Below are 24,028 nucleotides of genomic sequence, written 5' to 3' on the forward strand. Positions count from 1 at the left end.
TCGGCCTATAGAGCGAGATGAGCTCACAACCCCAGAGTCGGCCGCAATGGTCAGGGGTACCTTTACCTTACCAGTTGGCCTAGGCCAGTTAGCCCCAGGTCCCAGAGTTCATTTTTTGCATTCCAGACCATTTTATGCAGTTTCTCTTGAGTCCTCAGTATTTCATGAACATGAAATCTTTCCACATTCATTTCTGTAGAGCAAATTTACAGTCCAAATTTGTCCTGTGTTTAAACAAAAACATTGACTTAAAGGCAATTTTATATTTGCACTAGAATGCCCCAAGTCCAGTTCTGGCCATGTGCTACTTATTGTGTGGACCTGTGTATGAAATGGGCTAATAATGTGGTTTGTAGGGTAGTAAACAGAAGTATCTGTGCTTTATTCACAAAAGATCTGTGGGAAAGTGTTAAAAATTATTGCCAAATCTCTTCTGCATACTAGCTCTATGGAATTCTTAACAAACAAAAAAGAGCTAAAAAGCAGACATTATACCATAGTCAAAAAATTTAAAGGCTTAAGAGCGCTGTCTTTTTTGAGCCAGAGGATAAAATATCAGAAGCAGCCACTTCATTGTGTTCGTTGCATGCTAGCCCTTTAAAGTCCCCCAGGTTCCCCTTGGCTCCAAAGTATATTGAAAATGAGAATGCCCAAGCATTAACCATCTCATGACCATTGCCTTCATGACTGGGAAGAAACAGCAGCATGGTTTTTTCCTGTGCATGTAGGAATCTTAGCAGCATACCTATATACTTAGTCCCCACAGAGTTTCAAACACCTGGTCAAAACTTGTTTATTTCAGGAGGCCATTGCACTCCAAATGCTTCTCAGATGTTTCACTTTATAAAAAAAAAAGTTAAAAAGTCTTGAGGTTTTAAATTATGGGGGTTTAATTTATGTTTTAAATTTTGCATATTGTCTACTTTATTGTTGTAAGCCACTGATACCAACATGGTGAGAATCAGGATAAATGTGTTTTAATACACCTTTTCTGTTTGAATGTTCAAAGTGTTTTAAACAATCATCTCAGCAAACCTTTGCAATAGTGTTGTTCTTTATTTTTCTAACTTAACATGGAAGCTGGTCTGCTTTTAAACCACAAAGGATTTACTTTTAGGCTCCAAGAAGCACTCAGTGGCTGACACACACACACACCATTTTTGTAAATGTAAAAATCCAGCAGTTACTCTGTCTCCAGCCTTTCCTTAAGTGAAAAACACAGGTTCCTTGTTAGGTAAAGAGCAGAAGTAATGACAAACACTGCCGTTTTTATATGAGCAAAGCTGGAGATATAATTTTAGGTCGTGTACTAGGTAAAGAAGTCAATTCAAGCCAAGTGGGATAGCATTATCTAGAGGAAATGCAACCCTCAAAATTGCTGTTGTTAATAATTCCAGATACACCACAGAGCTACCTTCCCTCTGAGGCGGCTGACTGGAAGGAAGCAATTCCAGAATCTCACTCAAATAAGCCTAACATGACTCAGCACAAAATGTCATTTTTTACAACCATCCTGTATAGCAGAGATGGGGAACCTGTGGCACCAAACCAGAAGCAAACTCAGCTGTGGAAGGGGCTTTGCAAAAAACAATAACCCAGCATGGGTGAAGCGAAACATCACTCTCTTCTATCGGCCGATGGCCCTTTGCAAGCCCCCCTCCCCCACTTCACAATATCTAGACAAATGTGGATTTGGGAGTACCTTGAGCAGGGGGAAATGTCTGTGTTATCTGGACATTTATTTATTTTTTTCTTTGCAAACATTTATCAAAAAATAAAAATATGTAAGCATGCAACCTTTACAACAGTGATTACAGTACTGAATATTCCACCCCACTTCATTCATATAATCCATTTGCTAATTCAGCATTTCTTTTCAGAGTCTGAGGATATGTGAAAACAACTTTTCACAATTTCATTTGTTGATCAGATCCTGAGGGAAATTCACACAATGCTCACAGAGAACCAGATATGCACTAGATAACTTCAACATTTGGCGTTTCTATCATCAGTTTTCATGCAGACTGTCCATAAAAAATAATTGACTCTTATTGATTGCCCAGCAGTTGGAACCATATTGAGAAGGTAAAAGCTATCACAGATTGGTGGTCTCCTAAAATGACCTGATATTGCGAAAAGGACAAGTACCGGTACCTTTGTATAAAACAACTGCTATAAAATCCTTCAAGGAAGTGAATTTGCTGTGGGGTTAAGCCAGGCATAATGTTGATGAAATGCTGAGCAAGATTTTGGGGAAAATGTCTTGCTTGGCTGTATCTGAAAGAAAGAACTGCATGCTCTTTTCACATTCCTACATGGGGTAAACACCACCATTATTATCGATCTAGTCATGAGAGGCATAATACTAAAACAGTTCTTGCATTCATTGACTGTATAATGTTTTTACATCAGATGAGCGGAAGGGATGTATTATTTCATTCATAAACACTTGCATGCCGTTGTCACAGTTGAAGTGGTTCCCCAGAGAGGTAAATAGTTTCTCTACCATACTATAGGCAAATATTCTGATAGCTCAGTGTCTTTAAGAGTCAATAGCTAAGTACTCCAACGCATCACATTTTCTTTAAGTTCTGAAAAACTACCTCTATTTAAATCCCATTAAATAAATATACTGTGGATTTAGTGCCTGCCTACTTAAATCAGTAGGATTGCAACATTTCCATTCAAGCAAGTTTGCTGCTCCAACACTTCCTCTTGCTTCCGAGAATCAAATATTCATCTTGAAGCGGACAGGAAATATATCAGACTGCCTCTGATATGCCAGTCCCCTTTCTATGTAGCCAAGGGAGGAAATGACTGAACATCATGAAAAGGAGATCTGAGCTCACAGGCCGTCAACGGTGACTGATGAAGAATCCTCCAGAGCAACTGAAGGACGCTCCCTTTCATCGGTATCACAGTTGCTGGGTGGAAGGCTGATAGTGTTGGGCTCACATGGGCAACAGCCAACTCCTCCTTTCCGGCTGTTTGGCCGATTCCGAAGGGAGGCGTGGAAGTCTAACGATAACACTATTAGACGGTATAGTTGCAGCATCACAATTAAGATATTCTTAGCTGTGAAAAAGACCAGCATCTGGTTAATGACTTGGAAATAGCCCATCAGTATCAAGCGCACCACGAGGAAAGGGCCATCTTGAATGAACAAGCTGATGCCAATGTTCCATAGGTCTGCACTGTATCTGCAAAGAAGCAAACTGAAGACCCTCTTTGAGGAGCCTGGGCGACCGCAGCCAACATGTTGCACTACAAACAAGGAAGACCATTGTTATTATTATAGTAACATCAAGTGAAGCATCATATGAAGTCCTCATGATCGTTCACTGGCATTTTCATGCAAATTTTCTGACTAAGCTTGTATGCAATTTTGCTTAATATACACATTTTTTGCAAAGCTAGGTTACCTAATAAAATGATTTTTTGTGTTTTGTTTTCACTAATATATTATTATTATTTTTCAAAACTGGAGAACTGATTGGAAAATTCAGAGAAGTGTGAATTTTTAAGGGTGGCAGAGTTTCAACTAGTGTATTGTTTTGGAAGTGTGAATTAGGTTGGTTCACCTTTAAATGAGAGCTGAATTGAATTTCTCCTGCATCCAAAGCTTTCATTCATAGAAGTAAGATTACATACGGGACCTACGGGACTGCCTCTCCTGGTATGTCCCACAGAGGAACTTGCGGTCTTCAAACAAAAACATCTTGAAGGTCCCAGGCCACAGAGAGGTTAGGCTGGTCTCAACTAGAGCCAGGGCTTTTTCGACTGTGGCTTCGATCTGGTGGAGCACTCTTTTACAAGAGACTAGGGCCCTGCGGGACTTGACATCTTTCCACAGGGCCTGGAAGACAGAGCTGTTCCACCAGGCCTTTGGCCAGGGCACAGCCTGACTCCCTCCTTTGGCAATCTTCACAGAACTCTAGCCCAATGGTTGCCATCAATTTGATTTGAATTAATTTTATAATGAAATGATTTTAGAATGTTGTATTATTTTATTGTTGTTAGCCGCCCTGAGCCCGGCTTTGGCTGGGGAGTGCGGGATATAAATAAAATTTATTTATTTTATTTTATTTATTTACAGGAGCCAGCAGTTTATGATCTCAGGTGTGGCAATTTCTGTGATTTGCTATCTACAGTGTAGAACTGCAGGTATGCTTTCACTCCCATGTTACATTTCACATGTGAATGCCAGTGTAGAGACTACTTCTGGGATCTGCAGAAATCCACTTTAGTGCCACATGTGAACTTTGCCATCTCAGCTAAGTGACTGCTTCTTGTAAAGGGCTTTAGACAGATGCCAGCAACCCAGAACTTTTCACGAGACAAGAAGGCAGTTGTTCCCATTGGCTTATGTTACGTTTAAGGAAGTCAGAGTGGCATAAGCTTCTGGTGGGGGAAGTTAGTCCTTGCTAATCAAGGTTTCAATGGAGAGGGTTTTTTCTTTATTTAGTGGCATGTAGGATAACCCCCTCCATAAACTCTTGAGTTAAATCCTTGGAATTTGTTACTGTCCCTCACCCGCAAGATCCAGGGGGAACTGCAGCATGCTCCAAGTCCATACGGCTAGGATTGCATACACGACAGCGCGGTTGGTCCTAAAATTAACAAAAATGAACGACATATACTTAAAAAGCAATCCCTCCAAAGTATATGGAATGCCATCATATTAAAATGCAACCAAGTCCAGCTCAGGGGGCTGGGAACTTCTTAGGACCCCTCAATACAGTGGTACCTCAGGTTAAGAACTTAATTCATTCTGGAGGTCCATTCTTAACCTGAAACTGTTCTTAACCTGAAGCACCACTTTAACTAATGGGGCCTCCTGCTGCCGCTGCGCCACCGCCGCACAATTTCTGTTCTCACCCTGAAGCAAAGTTCTTAACCTGAGGTACTATTTCTGGGTTAGCAGAGTCTGTAACCTGAAGCGTCTGTAACCTGAAGGGTCTGTAACCCGAGGTACCACTGTAGTGTGAAAATTCATGGAATCCAATCCAGGTATAGAAATAATGTTAAGGACATTTTACAAGACCAAAGACCCAATTTTCCCAGTTATTAACCAAAACATACTATAAAACAATCCAGCCTGAAAACAAGACATCCAATTAAGGTTTTTTAAAAAATAAATAAATCCAAGCTTCCGTGTGTGTTGGCAGGACCCATTAGCAAAACTGCAGCCCAAGAGTTTGATTGGCATTTGTGAATTTATTATGGCATTCTGGCATGGTTACAGTAATGTCTCCCAGACACTTGTACTCAGAATCTCAGGATGAGGAATGACCAAATAATATCCTATGTGCAGCATCCAGCTTCTGGCCTGTATCCTCCTGCCTAGTGCAAAGCGAAAATATAGCTCAGAAACTAATTGGATATGGGGAACTTGTGAGGTGGTGATAAGGCAGTCAGTGGTATGTGCAGGGGACAAAGCATGTTCTATATAGGTCATGGCCTGGGATTCCTGAACAAAGGTATAATTCCCCTAATGGTCTCTTATAGCAGACTCCTATGCATGTCTGCTCAGAAGTAAGTTTCGTTGAATTAAACAGGGCTTGCTTCTGAATAGACTTGCATAGGATTGAGCTATCAGCAACTCTTGGGAGCTGCTCTGTTTTGCATTTCCCCTTACACTGGGACATCTCAGTCCTAGAGGCACATGTAGTGTCTGTTGCAATTTATTAAAATATTTGCACCCCTCCCCTTTTATCAAGCAACAAAAATGCAATGAAGTGCAAAACCAAAAGGACAATAGAGACAACAATCAAATAACAAATGAAACAATGATATAACAGCAATTAAATTAGTTCTGTAGCTATCTTAGATACTAGCAGCAGTTTCAAATACATAGTATCAAATACCCAACTGTGAAATAATGTTTTTAACTAGTACCCCAAACTCTCCTTGTCTTGAATGTGTCCTTGAGCCAGCCTACGCATTAGACAATGATGTAGCAGCTGATTACTGCTTGGAAGTACTATTATGCATGTTACAGTGAATGTTCAAAATCAGGAGAATTACTGCATGCAAATATTGCCAAACCCAAATATATTTTGTGTATGCCTAAAAATTGATTCCTGCTTTGGGAAATCCGTGAGTGAGTGCTGACAGTAGGTGGCTATCAACATTCACTGTCTAAGATGGGTGCACCCCTGAGATTCCTTATCTTTGTAACATTTCTCTGGGATTGACAGCATTCACATGTGAACGTTTCCATTTGCCTAATTTCAGATATTTGCTGAATCCGGAATGCTGTAAACCATTGTAATTCAGCAATTCTGGAATGAGACATTTTGCTTAGAAGCAGTACTGCTGAAAAAGGCAGAAAGACGCCGTGTCTAAGAGCCATTCATATTTAATCAACAGGAAACAAGTTTGTTCCATTACCCTTTGCAGATGTCATTGTTGTGTGCTACAGTATTCCCTCATTCCCACTTCTGCTGTCTGCAGGTACCGATCAGAAGCTAATGACTGAATCTCTATGTAATGCAGATGTTGCATTAGTCTAACATAGGTAAATGGGCAGCGAGATAGAGAAATACACTATCTGTGCTATCACTCCATTCACCTAGTAATGTAGGCATTGCCTCTGAAATCTCACACCGCAGTAAATGAGCTACAGCTAAATCCCATTGAAAGCAAAGGAACAAGTCAGTTGAGATTAGCTTTTGTAGCACTGCTGTTCAGTAGAACTCAGGAATGCCTAACTTTCTTTTATTGTTATTTAGCTGGATGCCTTTCATTTGCAAAGTGATACAGAACACTGCAGTTCTTAAATTCACAATCCTACTTGGACAAAAATTGCATCTTCCTATTTATCTGAAGAACATCTAGACTTTTCTGGTGAAGTTCTTCAGGGACTGACACGACCAAGGCCTCCAAAATAATGGGTGTTCTAGCAAATTACCTACCTCACGTTCTCAATTTCCATGGTCTCACTTGTGAATTCAAGTATGTCTGCTGCAGTACCCACAAACATAAGAAGGAGCTGCGACAACTGGTCCCGGGTGATTTCACCCCCAATGGGAAGAAGCCATCTCCCAATGATAAGCAGCAGTAGAAAGGTCTGGTGGAGACCAAGCATCCAAACTGACTCACACACAGCGGAGATTGTGTTGACAAATTCTATGGCCTGTTGCAAAGAGCCATAAAAACAAGAATCAACACAGGAACTGTGGGAAATATGAACAGATACAGGAGTAGGGATGCGTGATTCGGTCAATTCCCGTCTCTCTCCATTTCTCATTAGTCCAATCTTAATTACAATTCTCCACATCTCCACATTTTAAATCCTCCCCCCAAATACCAGTATTTTAGTGTGAATACATACTTTTGTATGCAATTTTGCCTAAAATATACATTTTTGTAAAGAAATTTCCCCAAATAATGATGCCTTTAATATGCTATTTTTATTAATAGATGCATTTAGATGCACAACTAACCCTGATATCACTGGATGGAACAAGGTTTTTGGTTGTAACTGCTTTAAGAATGTTTTCAACCGTAATTGCTTTTAGAAAGTTTTAACTCATTTAGAATATTTCTGTTTGTAAATTGTGAGTCTTTTTGCCACCCTGGGTTCCTTGGGGAGTATGTACAAATTACTTGGCTCAGGAACTTGCAAAATTCGATGAAGTGCAAATTTTGAAGGACGGCTGTGTTTCATTTCCAATATTGTGCCAATTAGGCAGGTTTGCCTTTAAATGTGAACTGGATCAGATTTCTTCCTCATCCCTATACCTGAAGCAGGACCGATGGTTTTCAGTACTTCTAAAAAACCCAATATGTTGGACTCATCTGAACACTCAGCAAAAGCTACCCAAAGGAAGCTTGGCGGTGTTCTGCCACTAGAGGCCAATTCACATGACTGTTCAGTGCATGGCAGGTGTGGAAGATGAGGTCAGTTCATGTCGCCCTGGCCTCATGACAATCTGAATGGATTGGTTTCATGAAGTCTGACAGTGCACGAAGGTGCCTTGTACTGAGTCCATAGGCCCAGCTACCCCAGTATCATCTGCTCTGACCAAGAATGGCTGCTTAAGGTCTCAGTTTGGGGGTCTTTCTCAGTGATGCTGAAATCCCAGGAATAGAACTTGACATTTGCTCCATCACTAAGAGTAGCCCTCCAGAAATTTTAGGACTACAGCTCCTATCTTCCCAAGGACCAGTGACCTGCCTTAGTACAAAGCAGCTTCCTATATTCCTAATCCTGCTTTTTCAGGGTTCCTGATCGTGTGGAGCTCTGCCTAAATAATAATAATAATAATAATAATTATTATTATTATTATTATTATTATTATTATTATTTAGACCCTGCCCATCTGGCTGGGTTTCCTCAGCCACTCTGGGCAGCTTCCAACAAAATATTAAAATACAATAATCTGTTAAACATTAAAAGCTTCCCTAAACAGGGCTGCCTTCAGATGTCTTCTAAAAGTCTGGTAGTTGTTTTTCTCTTTGACATCTGGTGGGAGGGCGTTCCACAGGGTGGGTGCCACTACTGAGAAGGCCCTCTGCCTGGTTCCCTGTAACTTGGCTTCTCGCAGCGAGGGAACCACCAGAAGGCCCTCGGTGCTGGACCTCAGTGTCCGGGCAGAACGATGGGGGTGGAGACGCTCCTTCAGGTATACTGGACTGAGGCTGTTTAGGGCTTTAAAGGTCAGCACCAACACTTTGAATTGTGCTCGGAAACGTACTGGGAGCCAATGTAGGTCTTTCAAGACCGGTGTTATGTGTTCTTGGCAGCCGCTTCCAGTTCATTGGCCACTCCCACATAGGAAGATACACATAGGAAGATACACATAGGAAACATGCTTTTTAGTGTGCAGGGGCAGAATCTGCTCCTAGCCACTTTTGGCTCATTCACTGCATTTGTGGACATTTGAGGGTTATAAAGGTATATGCATCCTGGCAGCACTTCTTGACTTGGTGCCAGAGGTTTGTGGTTCACAGATCCTTGAAATGACCCAGTTTTCTGGACCAAATGCTTTCGGCATTACTCATTCTGTAATATGACTTGAATGGAAAGAGATATTTGATTGCTTTCACCTCACCACAAAGTAAAGAATTTACTTCTTTATGCTGGGGGAAGGGAGGGGGGCAAAGAAGCCATTTCTAATTACAATCATCTTGGCTAAAGAGGGATATAAGGACAGATATAAGACCCAGCCTAGCCACCTTTGATACACACTTTATTCCATTTTATAATACATATTATAGATAGTGCCTTGATAATGCCAAGGAAGTAATTTGCTAAACCTAGAAATGGATTAATAATGAGAGGAAGCTGTATTGTTATTGCCACAAATGTTGAAGGGGGGAAACCCTAGACCAGGCATGGCCAAACTTGGCCCTCCAGCTGTTTTGGGACTACAACTCCCATCATCCCTAGCTAACAGGACCAGTGGTCAGGGATGGTGGGAATTGTAGTCCAAAACATCTGGAGGGCCAAGTTTGGCCATGCCTGCCCTAGACCATTTCCACCCAAGGCACCAAATGCCATGAGCATAACAAACTGTGCAGGCATTTGGTATTATAATGGCATAGAGGACAAAATTCTTGTTCTGTAATTATATTCTGATTTTTACCCTGAGACCTGCATATAAGGCAGTATATTATTATTATTATTATTATTATTATTATTATTATTATTATTATCATCATCATCAACAACAACAACAACAACAACAGTACTATAACAATAATTAGTGGAAATAAGCATACTTCAAACCATTGTTTATGAAGCTGGTTTGTTTTCACTAAGCGGAGTTCAGATTAACCACAGTTGAATCACTATAGACTGTGATTAATCTAAAAAGAAGTGGAAGCTTGGTCTCTTTAGGACCGTACCAGAGGGTGAGCATGTGACTTCAAGGGCAGGTTTGGCTCATTCTTGTAATACTAAACCCTTGAGATATTGCATTTGTGTGACATTATCTGCCACAGCGTCATTGCACAACTTAAGGACACTCTTTTAAAAGTAGGTGTCTTAGAAGACCTCACAACTGATAATACAACACAATTTGCAGTAGTAGAATTCAAGTTAGTTCAGACGCCAACATTTCAAGAATTAAGTAGATGCTGTCATTTCATGAGACCCTGCTTACCGTTCCTATTATGGGACCATCTATGACCTTGCTTTGATAAGCGGGTTCATATTTTGGAGTGAATGGCCGCATATCCGATTCATTATGGCAAGCCTGCAATAAAAATTCAGTTCAGGGGATAAATCAGTCTCTAATTCTGTATAGACATTAATTAAAATAACCCATATTGCTTAACACTGCTGTAATGTGTGGACCCTCCTACACTGTTCAGGTAACACGAGAAACTCCAGAACATGTGTAAAGAGTCCATGTGCCAGCATTGTCCCAGTTTTGAAATGATCCACACTGGGGTGGGAGGAGCCACAGCATAAGCTTCTCCTCCCTCCAGGCTTCTCAGATTGCAGGCAGGAAGGAGCTCATTTGGCACACACATGATGTAAGAAGGGCCCCTGTGAATATCTTCAGAACAGCAACTGACAAACAATATTTTTATTGCATAAAGATTGTGAGGGAAGGCAACAGAGGTAAACAGTGAAAATCATTTGAATGTAGGGCAGCAATCCTTCTGTACCAGAAAAAGGATGTGTGGTTGAAAACTGAATTTGACTCTCATTGACTTGTTCATTATTTAACTGGGGGAGACCATTAAAAACATCTAAAGTGGAAAACTGGATGAGGTTTTTTAAAGAGTGGCTGGAGAAACCGAGCCAGATGGGCGGGGTAGAAATAATAAATTATTATTATTATAACCTATCTTCCTAACAATCTCTCATTTCAGGCCAATAAGAAGCTCATTCTGGAATTTTTGACTGAGTTGCAAGCAACAGAATATTTTGTTCCTCTCACATTTCTTCCAAGGAAGAGCAGAAGTATGTCTCTTATCTCTCTCACCCTTTCACATTTGCATGCAGTATGCTTCGGAAGTAAGGCAGATGTCAAAAGCTGAGAGACTTAGGCTGCAACCCTCTGCACACTTTTCTAGAAGCAAGACCCATTGAGTATTGGAGGCCTTTGCTTCTGAATAAATGTGCAGAACTTTGGGCTGTTAAGTTGTGACCAAGAAGTTTCCGGTTCAGATCTCCCTTCTGCCATAGATTCATTAGGATAACCTTAAGCAAGCCTCAGTCTCAACTCCTCATCTGCAATAACGGGATAATAAACACTGATCAAATTTACAAGGTGGTTGTAAAGATTAATGAAGTAATATATGTACAGCATTATGAACCCTCTGAATGCTGCATACTGAGTTGTTTTATTTGACCAAAGTATCCATTGGCTTTCAGCTGGAAACTGAAATTTCATTCAGCTACTCACAGGTGTACCTCACACCACTTTACTAAACACAGATTAGATTGTAAACTGAACGCAATGGATGAGTGAAGTTAGGGCACTGGGGGCCCCATATTTTGTATATTAAAAGACTGTGAATCCTCTCAGACATAGGAGCCAACTCCTAGGGGCTGAGGTCCCTTCAGCCCCACCCCCATAAAATATTTGAGGGGTCCCTCCCCCAAAGTTGATGGACATTGCCATTCAAATGGTGTGCATGTGCCATGTCTTGTGATTGATTATGCGGGGCAGGGCTTACCTCCCCCACCCCCCACAATATTTTATTCAAATTGGCACCCATGATAACAGCCAAGGCTTTAAGGAGAGCCAGGGACTAGGATTGGGCAGGCATGAAACCTGCTATACCACCTTGGGTTGAGCAAATGTACTCTCCCATCTGCCTGTCTGTCTCTCTGTCTCTCTGCCTGCCTGCCTGCCTGCCTCTATCTATCTATATCTATCTATCTATCTATCTATCTATCTATCTATCTATCTAATCTCTGATTGAATGTGATTCTGTGATTCTCAAATACTTTGAGACCTGCATCTGCTGATCAGCTTCAAACAGGTTTGTGAAAGTACACCTGACCATGTAGACATTTTGATCTTGTTTCAGGAAGAAGATTATTTGATTTCTCTCTCTCTCTCTCTGCACTCAGACTTCGTTTTCAAGTCAAAACAGGCATTTTGAGGCATGAAGGTCTCTCCTTGTATCCTCAAAAATGTGCCATGGTTATGTTTTTAACAAAGCAACATTTAATTTAATATCCCCTTTATTTCCGTATATATTTAGAACTGCTGCCAGCAGACTGAGATTTTCTGCTACGACAGGGTCAAAGGTAAGCTGCAATTTCAGTGCAGATTCTCATGTCAAGAGGGAATTACAATACATCTTTTATATTTGCTTTGCTTGTAAACTCCAGAGATAACGAGTGTCAATTGTGTTGTTGGAAGGAGTCTCCGGTTCTCTGGAACTGCCTTTTGTAGGAAAGTTGTAGTCATTGTGGACCTCAAACTAGTTATGGCATTAAATGTGTCTTTGCATTTAAAGTACATTTTTAAAAAGGAAAAAAAACCTGACAATTAACAGCATCAGAACAAACATGAAGAAAGAAATTAACCAATTCATCTCCTGTTACAGTCGTGAGGAAAATTCCTCCTCTAAAGCTAGTGTTCGCCTTGGAAGAAAATTCCCCATTGGTGCGGATTTGCATTCTTAAAAACCTATTGATGCAATCTGGCTGTTTAAAAAAACCTGCATCTTACTTGCACACATACACACACATTTAATGCCATGCAGTTCTCCCATGGCTATGCAACGAAACACTTGGAATGATGTCAAGACTGCAATTGCTTTACCAGAAACAAAGCAGTCCTATAATTTCTAGTTACTGCTTGGAACATGTTTTACAATGTGAGATTATATATATATATATAATCGCAGCTGTGTACATAATGGCCTGGTTTGCACATCACCCTAAGTGAATCTCAGCTTATAGAGAATGTGTAAGCATGTGGGCTCTGGGAGAGGTTTGCAACCACTTTGCTCCTCTCTGGCCTTTTGACTGCTGTGTCACACTGAGCTGAGCCAATTTTTGCCTCACTGTGTCATCTGAAGATATGGTTAACTCTCGCCTTACTAACCATCCTGCTCAGCCCTGCCAACTGCTGCTGAGGAGAGAGCTTAACCACAAGTCCCATTTGGATAGCCTGCAAAACCATGGCTTTGCTCAGCGCAACGTGGCAGCAAAAAAAGGACCAAAGAGGTTGCAGATTCATCTTTCGGAGTCCGCACACTCACATGTTGATGTTAAACCATGGTTTGGGTTAGTGTGGTGTGCAAGCCTGGCTACCATTAACAAAGTGCACTGCAAGATAATACTGAACTGTTTGGCCCTCTTCAGATGTTACTCAGGGAGGAGAATTCTCGTAGATAGAAGGAGTGAGGTTGTGCTGCCAAGTTAGCCTGCCCCAGGAAGTTCCTGTGCTGAGTGGGAACATCTGAAGAGAAACCTCTATGTACAAGAATAGTTGTGTGTGGCATGGGGCTAGCTCAAACCTGCAGCCTCGCCAGCACAGACCCACTCCAACATGGGAGAGCCTTCTATACTTGAAGAGAACTTAAAGTAACTGCTTTATTTTATTGAAATGAGATGCTTATTATTCATCTCTCTTGCTCTCTCCCAGTTATGCAGTCGACTTGATTCATTCATGAGGTTATAAAAACGTGGCCTTTTCTTTTTTATTATTAATAATATGACAGATGAATTTTTAAACGTGCAATAAATGGACTTTGCATGCACAATGGAAATATCCCAAACCACAATTTTTACAATAAACCAAACTCCCCCCTCACCTGCAGTAATGCATGAAAAACCAAGCCCTTATCAAAAACAAATGAAGACCATTTTACCTGGGAAAGATTCAGCAATTCTTCCAACTTTTCTGAAATCAATAAGCTGTAAATTTTTCTATAACTGCCATACCCAACACTCTGTTTAGCCTGTTTCTAACATCTGGCATCACTGGAGACTTTCAGAATCTGGATATATATATATATATATATATATATATATATATATATATATATATATAAGCTTCCACTAATATGTGTTGTACAGAATTCTGTTTTTCCTTTCCAACAGGTGTAGCATTTTCTGGCCAATTTTGGCCCCTTTACTGCATACATTTCCAGAAGGCTTTGTAGGGGAAAGTAGCATGAAAAGTGTCCAAGAATAACAACCATGCAATATTGCATGCTATTACAATACTGTATTTTTGCCTTGATTTCCAAAGATGTTACTCAATAGGTGCCTGATGTCTTAGAAGATGCTTGCTCTATTGACTTTGATAACTGGTGGCCCATATGTACCAAAAGCAGCCCAGTTGCATACCCCTCAACTGTCCTAAATTGAGCAGCACATCCTGGAATTAAAGAAGCCATCCCAGCTTCTGATTGGATCCTGGAATGTCCCATTTTGTAGTCCAGTGTTCTGGCATAAGACAGCTGGCTCGTGACAACTGACCAGAAGATGCTCATCTTTTGGGCTTGTGCTCTTGCACGAGTCAGTTACCTCCTGTGAGACCTCAGGATCAAAAAACAAGCATCCTGATTTTGATCAGTGGGATCTTGAAGGTTACACATTCGTGAAGGCTGGGCACTAATGTCTAGAACAGTGGTGGGTAACTCTTTTCAGGTCAACAACTGCATTGTCATGGTGGGACAACTTTCAGGGGTCAGCAGACCTATGCACAATCATACATCCTTAAGATGCACACAGACTCATACACAATCACATACCCATATAAAATCACACAAACAAAGCTATTTCCCATGGAAACAGAGGCATAAGTTTAATTCTTAGTACCTCCACTCAAGTTTCACCTTCCATTTTCTCCAGAAAAAACCAAGTTTGTAAAAAACTTTTTTTAAAATCTGCAGCATCCTATGTCTTTATAACATATCAGAGGGGTGTACAGGAAATTAAAATTAAGTATAAGAGATACTGGACAATAATTCAGAATTTCATTCAGAACAGGCTTGGGTAAATTAACCATGCATCAGAAGAAGAAGAAGAAGAAGAAGAAGAAGAAGAAGAAGAAGAAGAAGAAGAAGAGGAGTTTGGGAGTAGATCGCTGGACCTTGGCGCTCCCCACTGAACAGCTGATCGATGGAGGTCACCAAAGGGCTGGATGAAATCTAGCTGCAGGCACATCTGGCCTGTCCCCATCCTTGGACCACAAGATGCTTGCTCAGATGCCTTTGATAGCTGGCTGTTTTCTTCTGTTCAACCTATAGGCAGCTATTCATTACATCACATATTCATAGAAGTCAGTTGATGCATGCACTTCAGGTTTGCTGAATTAACATATTTCTTAATTCCTCAAGTTTCTTAATCATGTTAGGTTCCTGAACAATTTACAAAAGAGAAGACCAGCTGAACTTGAAAACATTCCATAAAGAAATATATTATATCGCTAGGTCTGCGATTCTAAGCACACCTATTTGGAACTAAATGCTGTTGAATGCATCAGGACAGGTTTCAAAGGAACCATGCCTGTGATATGACTGTAGACAGGGTCCGACTTCGGTATTTCAAATTTCAGCAGCTCCCTGTGCGAGGCCAAAAGTCGGTGGCTCCCTCTCCCACCTCTTGCCTTCCTTTCCGCTCAATTTATTACGTCATAGTTGCAACGCCCTGCAGCACCCCCTAGGCCGCACTTCCCTAAATCTGCCTCTGCTGTAGATCTCCTGTGGACAGAGTTGAACAACTCTCTACATGTGTTCTTCGGGTCTCTGGACAAACTGTAATATATAATACAGTGGTACCTCAGGTTAAGTACTTAATTTGTTCTGGAGGTCCGTACTTAACCTGAAACTGTTCTTAACCTGAAGCACCACTTTAGCTAATGGGGCCTCCTGCTGCTGCCGCGCCGCCAGAGCACGATTTCTGTTCTCATCCTGAAGCAAAGTTCTTAACCTGAAGCACTTTTTCTGGGTTTGCGGAGTCTGTAACCTGAAGCGTATGTAACCTGAAGCGTATGTAACCCGAGGTACCACTGTATATGCTAAAATAGTGCTTTATAATATATCATTCAGTCATGCATGACTTACAGCATAACCCGATGGATATTTATACAGAAGCATGGCTGTGTACACACCATACATTTAAAGCATGCAACGTCCTCCAAAGAATCCTGGGATCTGCAGTTTGTTTAGACTGCTCAGAATTGTAGCTTTGCAAAGAGTAAACTACTGTTGTAGGGAGTCTTTGGAAGAAGCCATGGGCTTGAAATGTGTTTTAAAGGCATTGTGTGTACACAAGCTGGACATAAGTCCCATTGAGTTCTATAGAACTTACTCCCCAGTAAGTGTACATACGTTTGTTCTGTTAGACTGCAATTCTGTGCACACTTGCCTAGGAATAAGCCTCATTCCACACTGTGGAGCTTATTTCTGAATCAACAGTCATTAGGTTGTGCTTGAATTTTCCTGTTTGTGTGACCTTGATGTACTGGTCCGAACATTGATATAATGCCACGCAACTGTGTATACTGCGATTTACTGAAGTACTGAATGTCAAGTGTAAATGAGCCGTGGCAATGAGCAAGGAAAATGACATTAATATAATCGTAGTCGGTCATGTGTAATAAAGCAAGAAAAGGAGAAATGTAAATGGAGCACAAATTGCAATGTTTAATGGGATTCTAAGTAGTGATAGTGCATGAAAATCTCTCAGTGATGTCTAACATACTACCAAGAGACGGACTGTGATTTCAGTGACATCATAACACTTATGCACAGATGTCTTTCTGGGTTGGTAACCCTCTTAATTGATTCCACATGCAGCAGGAGGTTAACTCCTGCAACCAGGGACTGAAGTTGTTTCTTCTCATGCACTGCCTATAAGACTAGCAAGCTATTAGAATATTTAAAATTTCCCCTTTGCTACACGTATAGCTTCATCTTATAACTATGATTGCGTATAATAGATGAAAAATGAAAAATTCTGTAATCCAGATTCTGTAATAAAACTAATAAAAGCTGGCTTTTGTTGCCTGTGTAAGAAATGCAACATGAGCCAGTTGCACAATTTCTCTTACTTTGCATCACTTACAGTGCAATCCTGTGAATGTCTGCTCAGTCAAAGTAACCCCTATGCAGATCAATGGGACTTAACTTCCAGGTAAGTGGGGAACCTATTGCCCTGCAGATGTGAACTTCTGGATTATGGGATCCCCATCACTGGCATATAGGATTGTTGAGTCCTATTTGGCTGTATTACTGAATCCAAGCTTAATTATTTGCATGATTTATTATGGGGTTTCTTAACGGTGTATCAATAAATTATTTATTTATTCGCTTCACTTATTAATTGCTTCCTACAAGGCTTGTTGAATGAGGAAAGTCTTCAAGAGATGCCAAAAAGGACAACAGAGATGGCCTGAGTCTGATGTGTCATCATGGGAGGCAATTTGAAACAACAGGGGCCACCACAGTAAAGGCCTGATCCCAAAATGGACTTCCCGGTAAGATGGTATCTGCATGACGCCCCCTCTTGCCGAGCGCAGCTATTTGTTGGGTATATAAATATATAAATACAAGTGTTCTGTGTTGGGGGGCTGACGTTTCAATACCTCAGGTAGAAAATCCAAATCACACCCTTTAATGGTGCCCAAATTTAGCTGCCTGAAGCAGCTTGGCTCACCAGCCCAGCCTGTACACCCACCCATCGTCATCATATGCTGTAGGAAAGAACAATACCTGACTCCCAAAATGAAGCTCCAGAAGCCACAGTGAAGGCACTATGCTAATCAGGTAGATGAATATTGCTGGGGAAAACCTGGGAAGGAATAAAAAGAAACTGGATTTACCAAGCTTAGCCAGAATTGCACAGTCTATCATTTTCTTCTGTCAAAACAATGAAGTGATGGGTTGGATAAATATTATGTGACGCCATGTGGAAGAAAAAGAAACAGGGGGATTCCATTCTGTTTTGAACGATACTCAATGATATTAACCCCCCCCCATAAATATTTGTTGAAACTCTGATTTTCAGGAGGGTTTTGTATGCCGAATACTCCCCTACTTTTTGAAGTGGTGGCTGGGGCTGCATCTTCAGACAACAACAACAGCAGCAATTCTGAGGCTCATAAAACAACAACAACAACAATAACACATTATTGCTCTGCTTACCCCCACTTTTCTGAGCAGTGAGGAGTTCCAGGAATACAGAACCAACTTGAGTTTCTTTTTCATTGGAAAGGGATCACTGGTATTGCCACAGAGCAACCCACACTGATCATCTGACACACAGAAATATGACAGGAAACCTGTGACAATAATTCTGGTATGCACTTCTGGTTCAATCTTTTCTTGGGATGTGGTTTTATTTTGGGTTTAACTGCTCTGATATAATCTTTAGCACTGATGGTTTACCCAATGCTTTTCCAAGTTCGATTTACATTTACTATATGAGCTGCCCTGGCCTTAGGCTATGTACTGACTGTACATTTAAAGCACACGACTCTCCCCTCGCGTCCTGTCCCCCGGACATATGGGAACTGTAGTTTGTTAAGGGTGCTGGAAATTGTGATGGGTAAATTACAGTTCCCAAGATTCTCTGGGGAAGCCATGCAATTTGAATGTTTGGATGTACGCAGTCTTTTAGAAAAAGTTTATGAATGAATGAACTAGCCCTTGCTCCCACAAGTCAGCCAGACCCGCTCTCTGTGGTATAATACCTCCATTGTCCATGCCCTCTGCCACCACCCCAGCCCTTACTAAACCTTTTCAGCCAAATTTTGGAAGCATAATAAATAGCCTTGAATCAGCATATGCAAAATATCTTCAATTTAGCATACATGAAGGAAAAGTCCCAGTCAAACTGAACTGCCAACACTGTAAGTTCTTTATGCTACTTCTCTACCACTGCTTAGAAACTACAGTAATTCAGCAGTATATAGGTAGCTTAAATAATAAAATACAGTGGTACCTTGGTTTGCATACATCTTGGTTTGCATACGTTTTGGATTACAAACATGTCAAACGTGGAAGTGCGTGTCCCGGTTTACAACCTTTTTTTTTTATTACAACCCATTATTTTTATTTATTTTAACGAACAAATTTTTTTCCGGAGGCCCCATTGGTGGAAGCGCGCCTTGGGTTACAACCTGTTTTGGTTTACAAACAGACCTCCGGAATGGATTATGGTTGTAAATCTAGGTACCGCTGTACTATGTTTGCTATCATGATCAAGGCTACTGCTCTTTTTCTAAACTTCCAAATTGGTGTAGTGGTTAAGAGCGGTAGACTCGTAATCTGGGGAACCGGGTTCGCGTCTCTACTCCTCCACATGCAGCTGCTGGGTGACCTTGGGCTAGTCACACTTCTTTGAAGTCTCTCAGCCTCACTCACCTCACAGAGTGTTTGTTATGGGGGAGGAAAGGAAAGGAGAATGTTAGCCGCTTTGAGACTCCTTCGGGTAGTGATAAAGCAGGATATCAAATCCAAACTCCTCCTCCTCCTCTTCTTCTTCTTCTTTCTTTTTGATCACTTACTATATCATTGTTCCTACGAATGGATTTTCTCTCCAGCCTTTCAATAAGGAAGCCATGCAACTTGTTTCCATCTGATTGCTGCAATATAAAGCAGGTGTCCAAGCTGAGAAGCAATTGTGGCGGGGAACTCACTCTGCACTGGATGACGGCTTCCCCACTAGGATTTCAGTGTATGAAAAATTCTTCCAGCTGGCCAGGGACTGATGCTGATCTAATGAAGTTGTCTTCAGCCAACTGACTTTGGCTCAAGCTATCTCTTCAAAAGAAGACATCTTGAGAAAACATTCTTGGCCAGCCGCACTATATTCTTTCCTCGCAGTGTCTGTCATTAAGAACTAATTCATCACCATCTCTCCAGCCTTTTCGTTAAGTAATAAGAAAGGCATATATCTTTATTTGCAATTAGCGAAAGGTCAGTCGTGATGCTGCATGCGGAGGGGGGCCCGTATGTCAGAGGGAAGACCCAGAGTAAAGAGGGATACTGCATCCTTTTCAGTTGTAACAGGCTGGTTTTGTTGCGAGCAAAATAGTACCTGAGGTGCAGCATGTTATTTTTCCCCCATATGAGTGAATGGTACCCATTCATTTATATGGCAGATTCTTTAAAAGGCATTCTCAGAAAGACTGTTGGATTGGGGGTTACACCCATCTGCTGTCTCTTGTTCTCCAGTTTCTTAGAGACAGCAGGGTTTTCCTCAAACCTTTCTTTTTCAGGACGTTGTAGTTGTGGTCTGCCAGGACTGACAGCCACTGGTTTCAGGCCAGAACAAGTTGGGCTCTGAGGCAGAGGGAGCAGTGGGAGGTATGCTCTAGGAAGCTAAGGCAGGCAAGAACTAACTTCCCAGGTGGGGCTCACTAGGGAAGAGGTGAGGGTCACAAGCCTCTTGTTGGCCTAGGCCAGTTGGCCTTACCTTTACCTTTACCTTTACTTTTACCATACCATAGACATGCAGGCCAACTGGCTTGAAGAAGGACAGTTTCATGGGCTCCAGTTGGCCTGCATGTCTATGGTATGGTAAAGGTAAAGGTAAAACACATGTGGGGTGCTACAAATAGCGGTGTTTTTGCTACAAAACAATTACAAAACTTTGGCACCAGTTTCAAGGGGATCCCAGATTTTGGGGTTCTTAGGTAATGAAGCTCACGTACCCTTATCCCCAAGACGGACTCTGCTCTCTTTCTCTGTTTGGGAGTCATGTTCTCTTGCCAAATCCTGCCTACGATTGCCAGGAGCTCAGGCAGCTCCTTGATATCGTCCTGCAGTGCCATTCCAGATTTTTCTGAGTTGGGTGGTAGGCCGAGATTCTCAAGGCCACCCCTGAATATTTTCAAGATTAAACTGCAGAAAATCTGTACACTAATGAGCATAAATTACAGCACTGGAAAGTCTCCTTTTTTCTTTTGTGAGCAAAGAGATTTGTGCCTTCGATATGCATACCCAGCTCATAGGAATGGTAACTTGGCATAATAAAAACCGTGCAGAAACTTCCCCTTCCCCATAGGAGTTTCCTCCTTGGACCCTGCAAAGGGTCTGCAGAAGACCCATAAAGTTTGAAGGTGAAGCCTTCAGGGCTGGGACTGCCTCATCACAAGTAGCAATCCAGCTCCTCACCTCTGCTTAAATTCATCACAGGACCATATTGTGGGTGCACAGAAGCAGACAGAGAGATCTGCATGTTCTATCAGACAAACAATTGTCTGTCATGCGGATTTGATAAACCAACACAGGGCTAGTTTCCAAAGATACACCCAAGTAATAGGAAACTCTTTTGGGGAATGAAGTCAGAGAGCCAAAGCATCAGCTGATGACATGACATGTGCATCACTGGCAAGTACTTCTGTACACATTTCACTGTGGCTTGAAAAAGGACAGTTTAATGGGCTCACAACCCCTAGGTTTTCCCCTTTGGCGTGAATGAGAAAACAAAAAACTTTGCTTAGGAAAAAAGCAAACTGGACTAGGAATCACATAGTCAAAAAAGAAAACCTCCAAGTAGGGATGGAAGAATCTGTCCATTGTAGTTCTATCCATTTCTCATTTTTTTCCAATCTGAAATTCAGTTCTCCATACAGTGGTACCTCAGGTTACATACGCTTCAGGTTACATACGCTTCAGGTTACAGACTCCGCTAACCCAGAAAAAGTGCTTCAGGTTAACAACTTTGCTTCAGGATGAGAACAGAAATCAGGCTCCGGTGGCGCGGCAGCAGCAGGAGGCCCCATTAGCTAAAGTAGTGCTTTGGGTTAAGAACAGTTTCAGGTTAAGAACGGACCTCCGGAACGAATTAAGTACTTAACCCGAGGTACCACTGTATTTCTGCATGAAATCCTTACGAAAGTTCTTCAGTACTATATTGTGAATTTCTACTAATAAAAACATTTTGTGAGCTGTTTTAACTAACATGCACATTTTTACAAGTGAATTTTAATAATAATAATTCATTTTTGTATATTGTGTTCATTAATATGTTCATTTTAATGTACATTTCCCACGAATAGGCACATTTTGTGAAACATTGTAGAGCTGCATCACAAAATACAGATGATTGTGAATTTTAAAGGATGGCTATGTTTCAGTTCTCATCTTCTTTCAGAAAGTAGAAATTCGATAGATTTGGCTCTAAATGTGAACCAGATTTCTCTTGCAACCTTACCCAAAGGTAGTATTCTCATATTGGCTTGCCTCAAGAAATCATGGAGATGTTTAAATAAGCCATAGTTTGTGGTTGAGAAATCAAGAGATGGGGAAGCTTGTGTGAAATGGGCCCCTCTCCGTCTTTTGCTTATTTATACGTGTATTTCCATAAACAAAGCAACTGGTGATTGTGTGATTTCCCATTAGGTCAGATTGGAGCTTGTTGTGGCTTATGACCTGCTAGATGAAATCCAGTAAAGTTAGAGGAGGGCAAAGTTGCCATACCTTTCACCATGGTAAGAAAGAAGAACCAGCCTTCACAAAGGTAGGCTGCTACAGTGTTAGCAGTTTGCAACAAGCTAGCTTTAGGTGTGTGGTTTGGCTGAGCCCAGATTTGTTAACAAATCTTACTGCCTTTTTCTCTTTTAACCATGCCATCGTTCGTTAAACTGCCTGAAAGGATCTGCTGCTGGAAGTTCCATTCCATACATGTCGTAATGCATGTAACCGTTTCTCTAGACTACGCAGCATTGCCAAATAATTGCTTCTTTGGAAAGACTGCCTTCCTTGCATTTTCTGAGTTGTGAAATGAACAGAGGATGCTCGGTGCAATTGCACTGGATCCTCCACAGTGCTCCAAGCAAAGTGTACACTAAGGCGACTCTTCAGTTTAATCACTTCACGATTTCCAAAGCAAGGGAAGTGTCTTGGTTGAAAAAGTCTGGAGTTGCACAGAACGCTGGGGAGGCAATCCGTACGTTTCTTGATTTTGCTGACTCTACATTTCCCCATTGGCTCTCACTTGCCTTTGTTGCAACGGGGCACAGTGTCTTATAATACATAAAGAAATCAACTCCTATGGGAACTGTGGATCAATACCAGTCATATGTCATAGCAGGAGGAGGGGATCATTTTAGCCACAGTCTGATTTATACTGAATTCTACAAATCCACTGTGTTGCTAAAATTTTGACCCCCCATATAAACTTGCCACCTGATAAGCTATTGCTCAAATGAACTCAAGCCTTCTGTCTGCACACACTTTTTTTTTGCTGGACTTGTTGCTTCTTCTGCAAGCCCCCCCCCCCCCCGTCCCCCTGCAGCACAGGCATTGGTGCTTCTCCTCTGCCTCACGCTTTGTGTCATCCTGATCTGCCACCCTTCTTGCTCTCTGTGGCGAAATGCAAATAGCTGCGGTGTCCCCTTAGTTGCTTAGCCTTCCCAACCAGCAATAAAGACAAGCAAGTGCTTCTGAACCTGAGTCAGAAAGTGCTGCAGCATTTCCGTTGCATTTCCAGGAGAAAGTTTGATTCAGAAAAACCTTATTCAAAAGAAGAGAAAGAGAGAAAGAGAACAGAAGGAAAGAAGGAAGGAAACTCTACTGAACTAGAATGGGACAAGCTGGAGGGCTGGGGATGGAGTTTGGGGGAGGGGACGATAAACTGTTGCAAAAGACAAAGGCTGTAAGCTCTAATAAGAGCCCGGTTCATAGATGCTGATAGGAAGCAGATGTAAAGAAACAGGCAGGCAGGCAGAGAGAGACCAGGAGAGAATTGCTTACCATTTGTAGCCTCTGCCTTGCTTAAACTTGAGTGTGAGCACTGTTTCTATGCAGAGCGGGAGATTGAGCAATGCCAGCAGCCAGTACTTGGGCTCCTCCATAACTTTGGTCACTCTCCAGACTCCAAGCAGAGAGTGCAAGGCAAAAAGCAGTCGAGTCGCCAGGGCATTGAGCAGCACCAGCAGTTCCATCCTGAGTTGAGCTTCCCTCTCTTTCCCCGCCTCCTCCTCCTCTCCTCCAGCACCAAAAGGGACCTTGGTGCCTGGGAGTAGCAAAAGGGGGAGAGTCACACTGGATGCTCTATGTGACGGGCAGAACTTTCCTCTTGTTCCATCTCCACAAAGGGGCCCATTATAACAAAAAGAAACAGCCTTGTCCCTCCCCCAGACTT

General features: G+C 41.7%; 1 protein-coding gene across 1 annotated transcript; it reads right to left on the reverse strand.

The window, feature by feature from the left end:
* Positions 1 to 1,722: 1,722 nt before the first annotated feature.
* On the reverse strand, positions 1,723 to 24,028 carry TMEM26 (transmembrane protein 26). The gene is made up of 6 exons (XM_053388355.1): positions 23,638 to 24,028; positions 17,647 to 17,725; positions 10,113 to 10,205; positions 6,918 to 7,138; positions 4,534 to 4,610; positions 1,723 to 3,264 (listed from the first exon to the last, which is right to left on the reverse strand). Exons 1-6 carry the CDS (start codon positions 23,826 to 23,828, stop codon positions 2,846 to 2,848), a joined length of 1,080 nt encoding a protein of 359 aa, XP_053244330.1. The 5' UTR covers positions 23,829 to 24,028; the 3' UTR covers positions 1,723 to 2,845.

The sequence above is a fragment of the Podarcis raffonei genome, chromosome 5, assembly GCF_027172205.1.
Source record: "Podarcis raffonei isolate rPodRaf1 chromosome 5, rPodRaf1.pri, whole genome shotgun sequence".
Lineage (NCBI taxonomy): Eukaryota > Metazoa > Chordata > Lepidosauria > Squamata > Lacertidae > Podarcis > Podarcis raffonei.

Bases quoted from the DNA above. Each gene is read 5' to 3' on its own strand.
- TMEM26 (XM_053388355.1), bottom strand. From the start codon at position 23,828: ATGGAACTGCTGGTGCTGCTCAATGCCCTGGCGACTCGACTGCTTTTT. The intron at 10,206-17,646 runs GTATTGTTCTTT...TTTTTATTGCAG, and splicing joins AGCTTCATTTTGGGAGTCAG to GCTTGCCATAATGAATCGGA. The intron at 7,139-10,112 runs GTAAGCAGGGTC...TCTTTGCAACAG, and splicing joins ATGGTCCCATAATAGGAACG to GCCATAGAATTTGTCAACAC.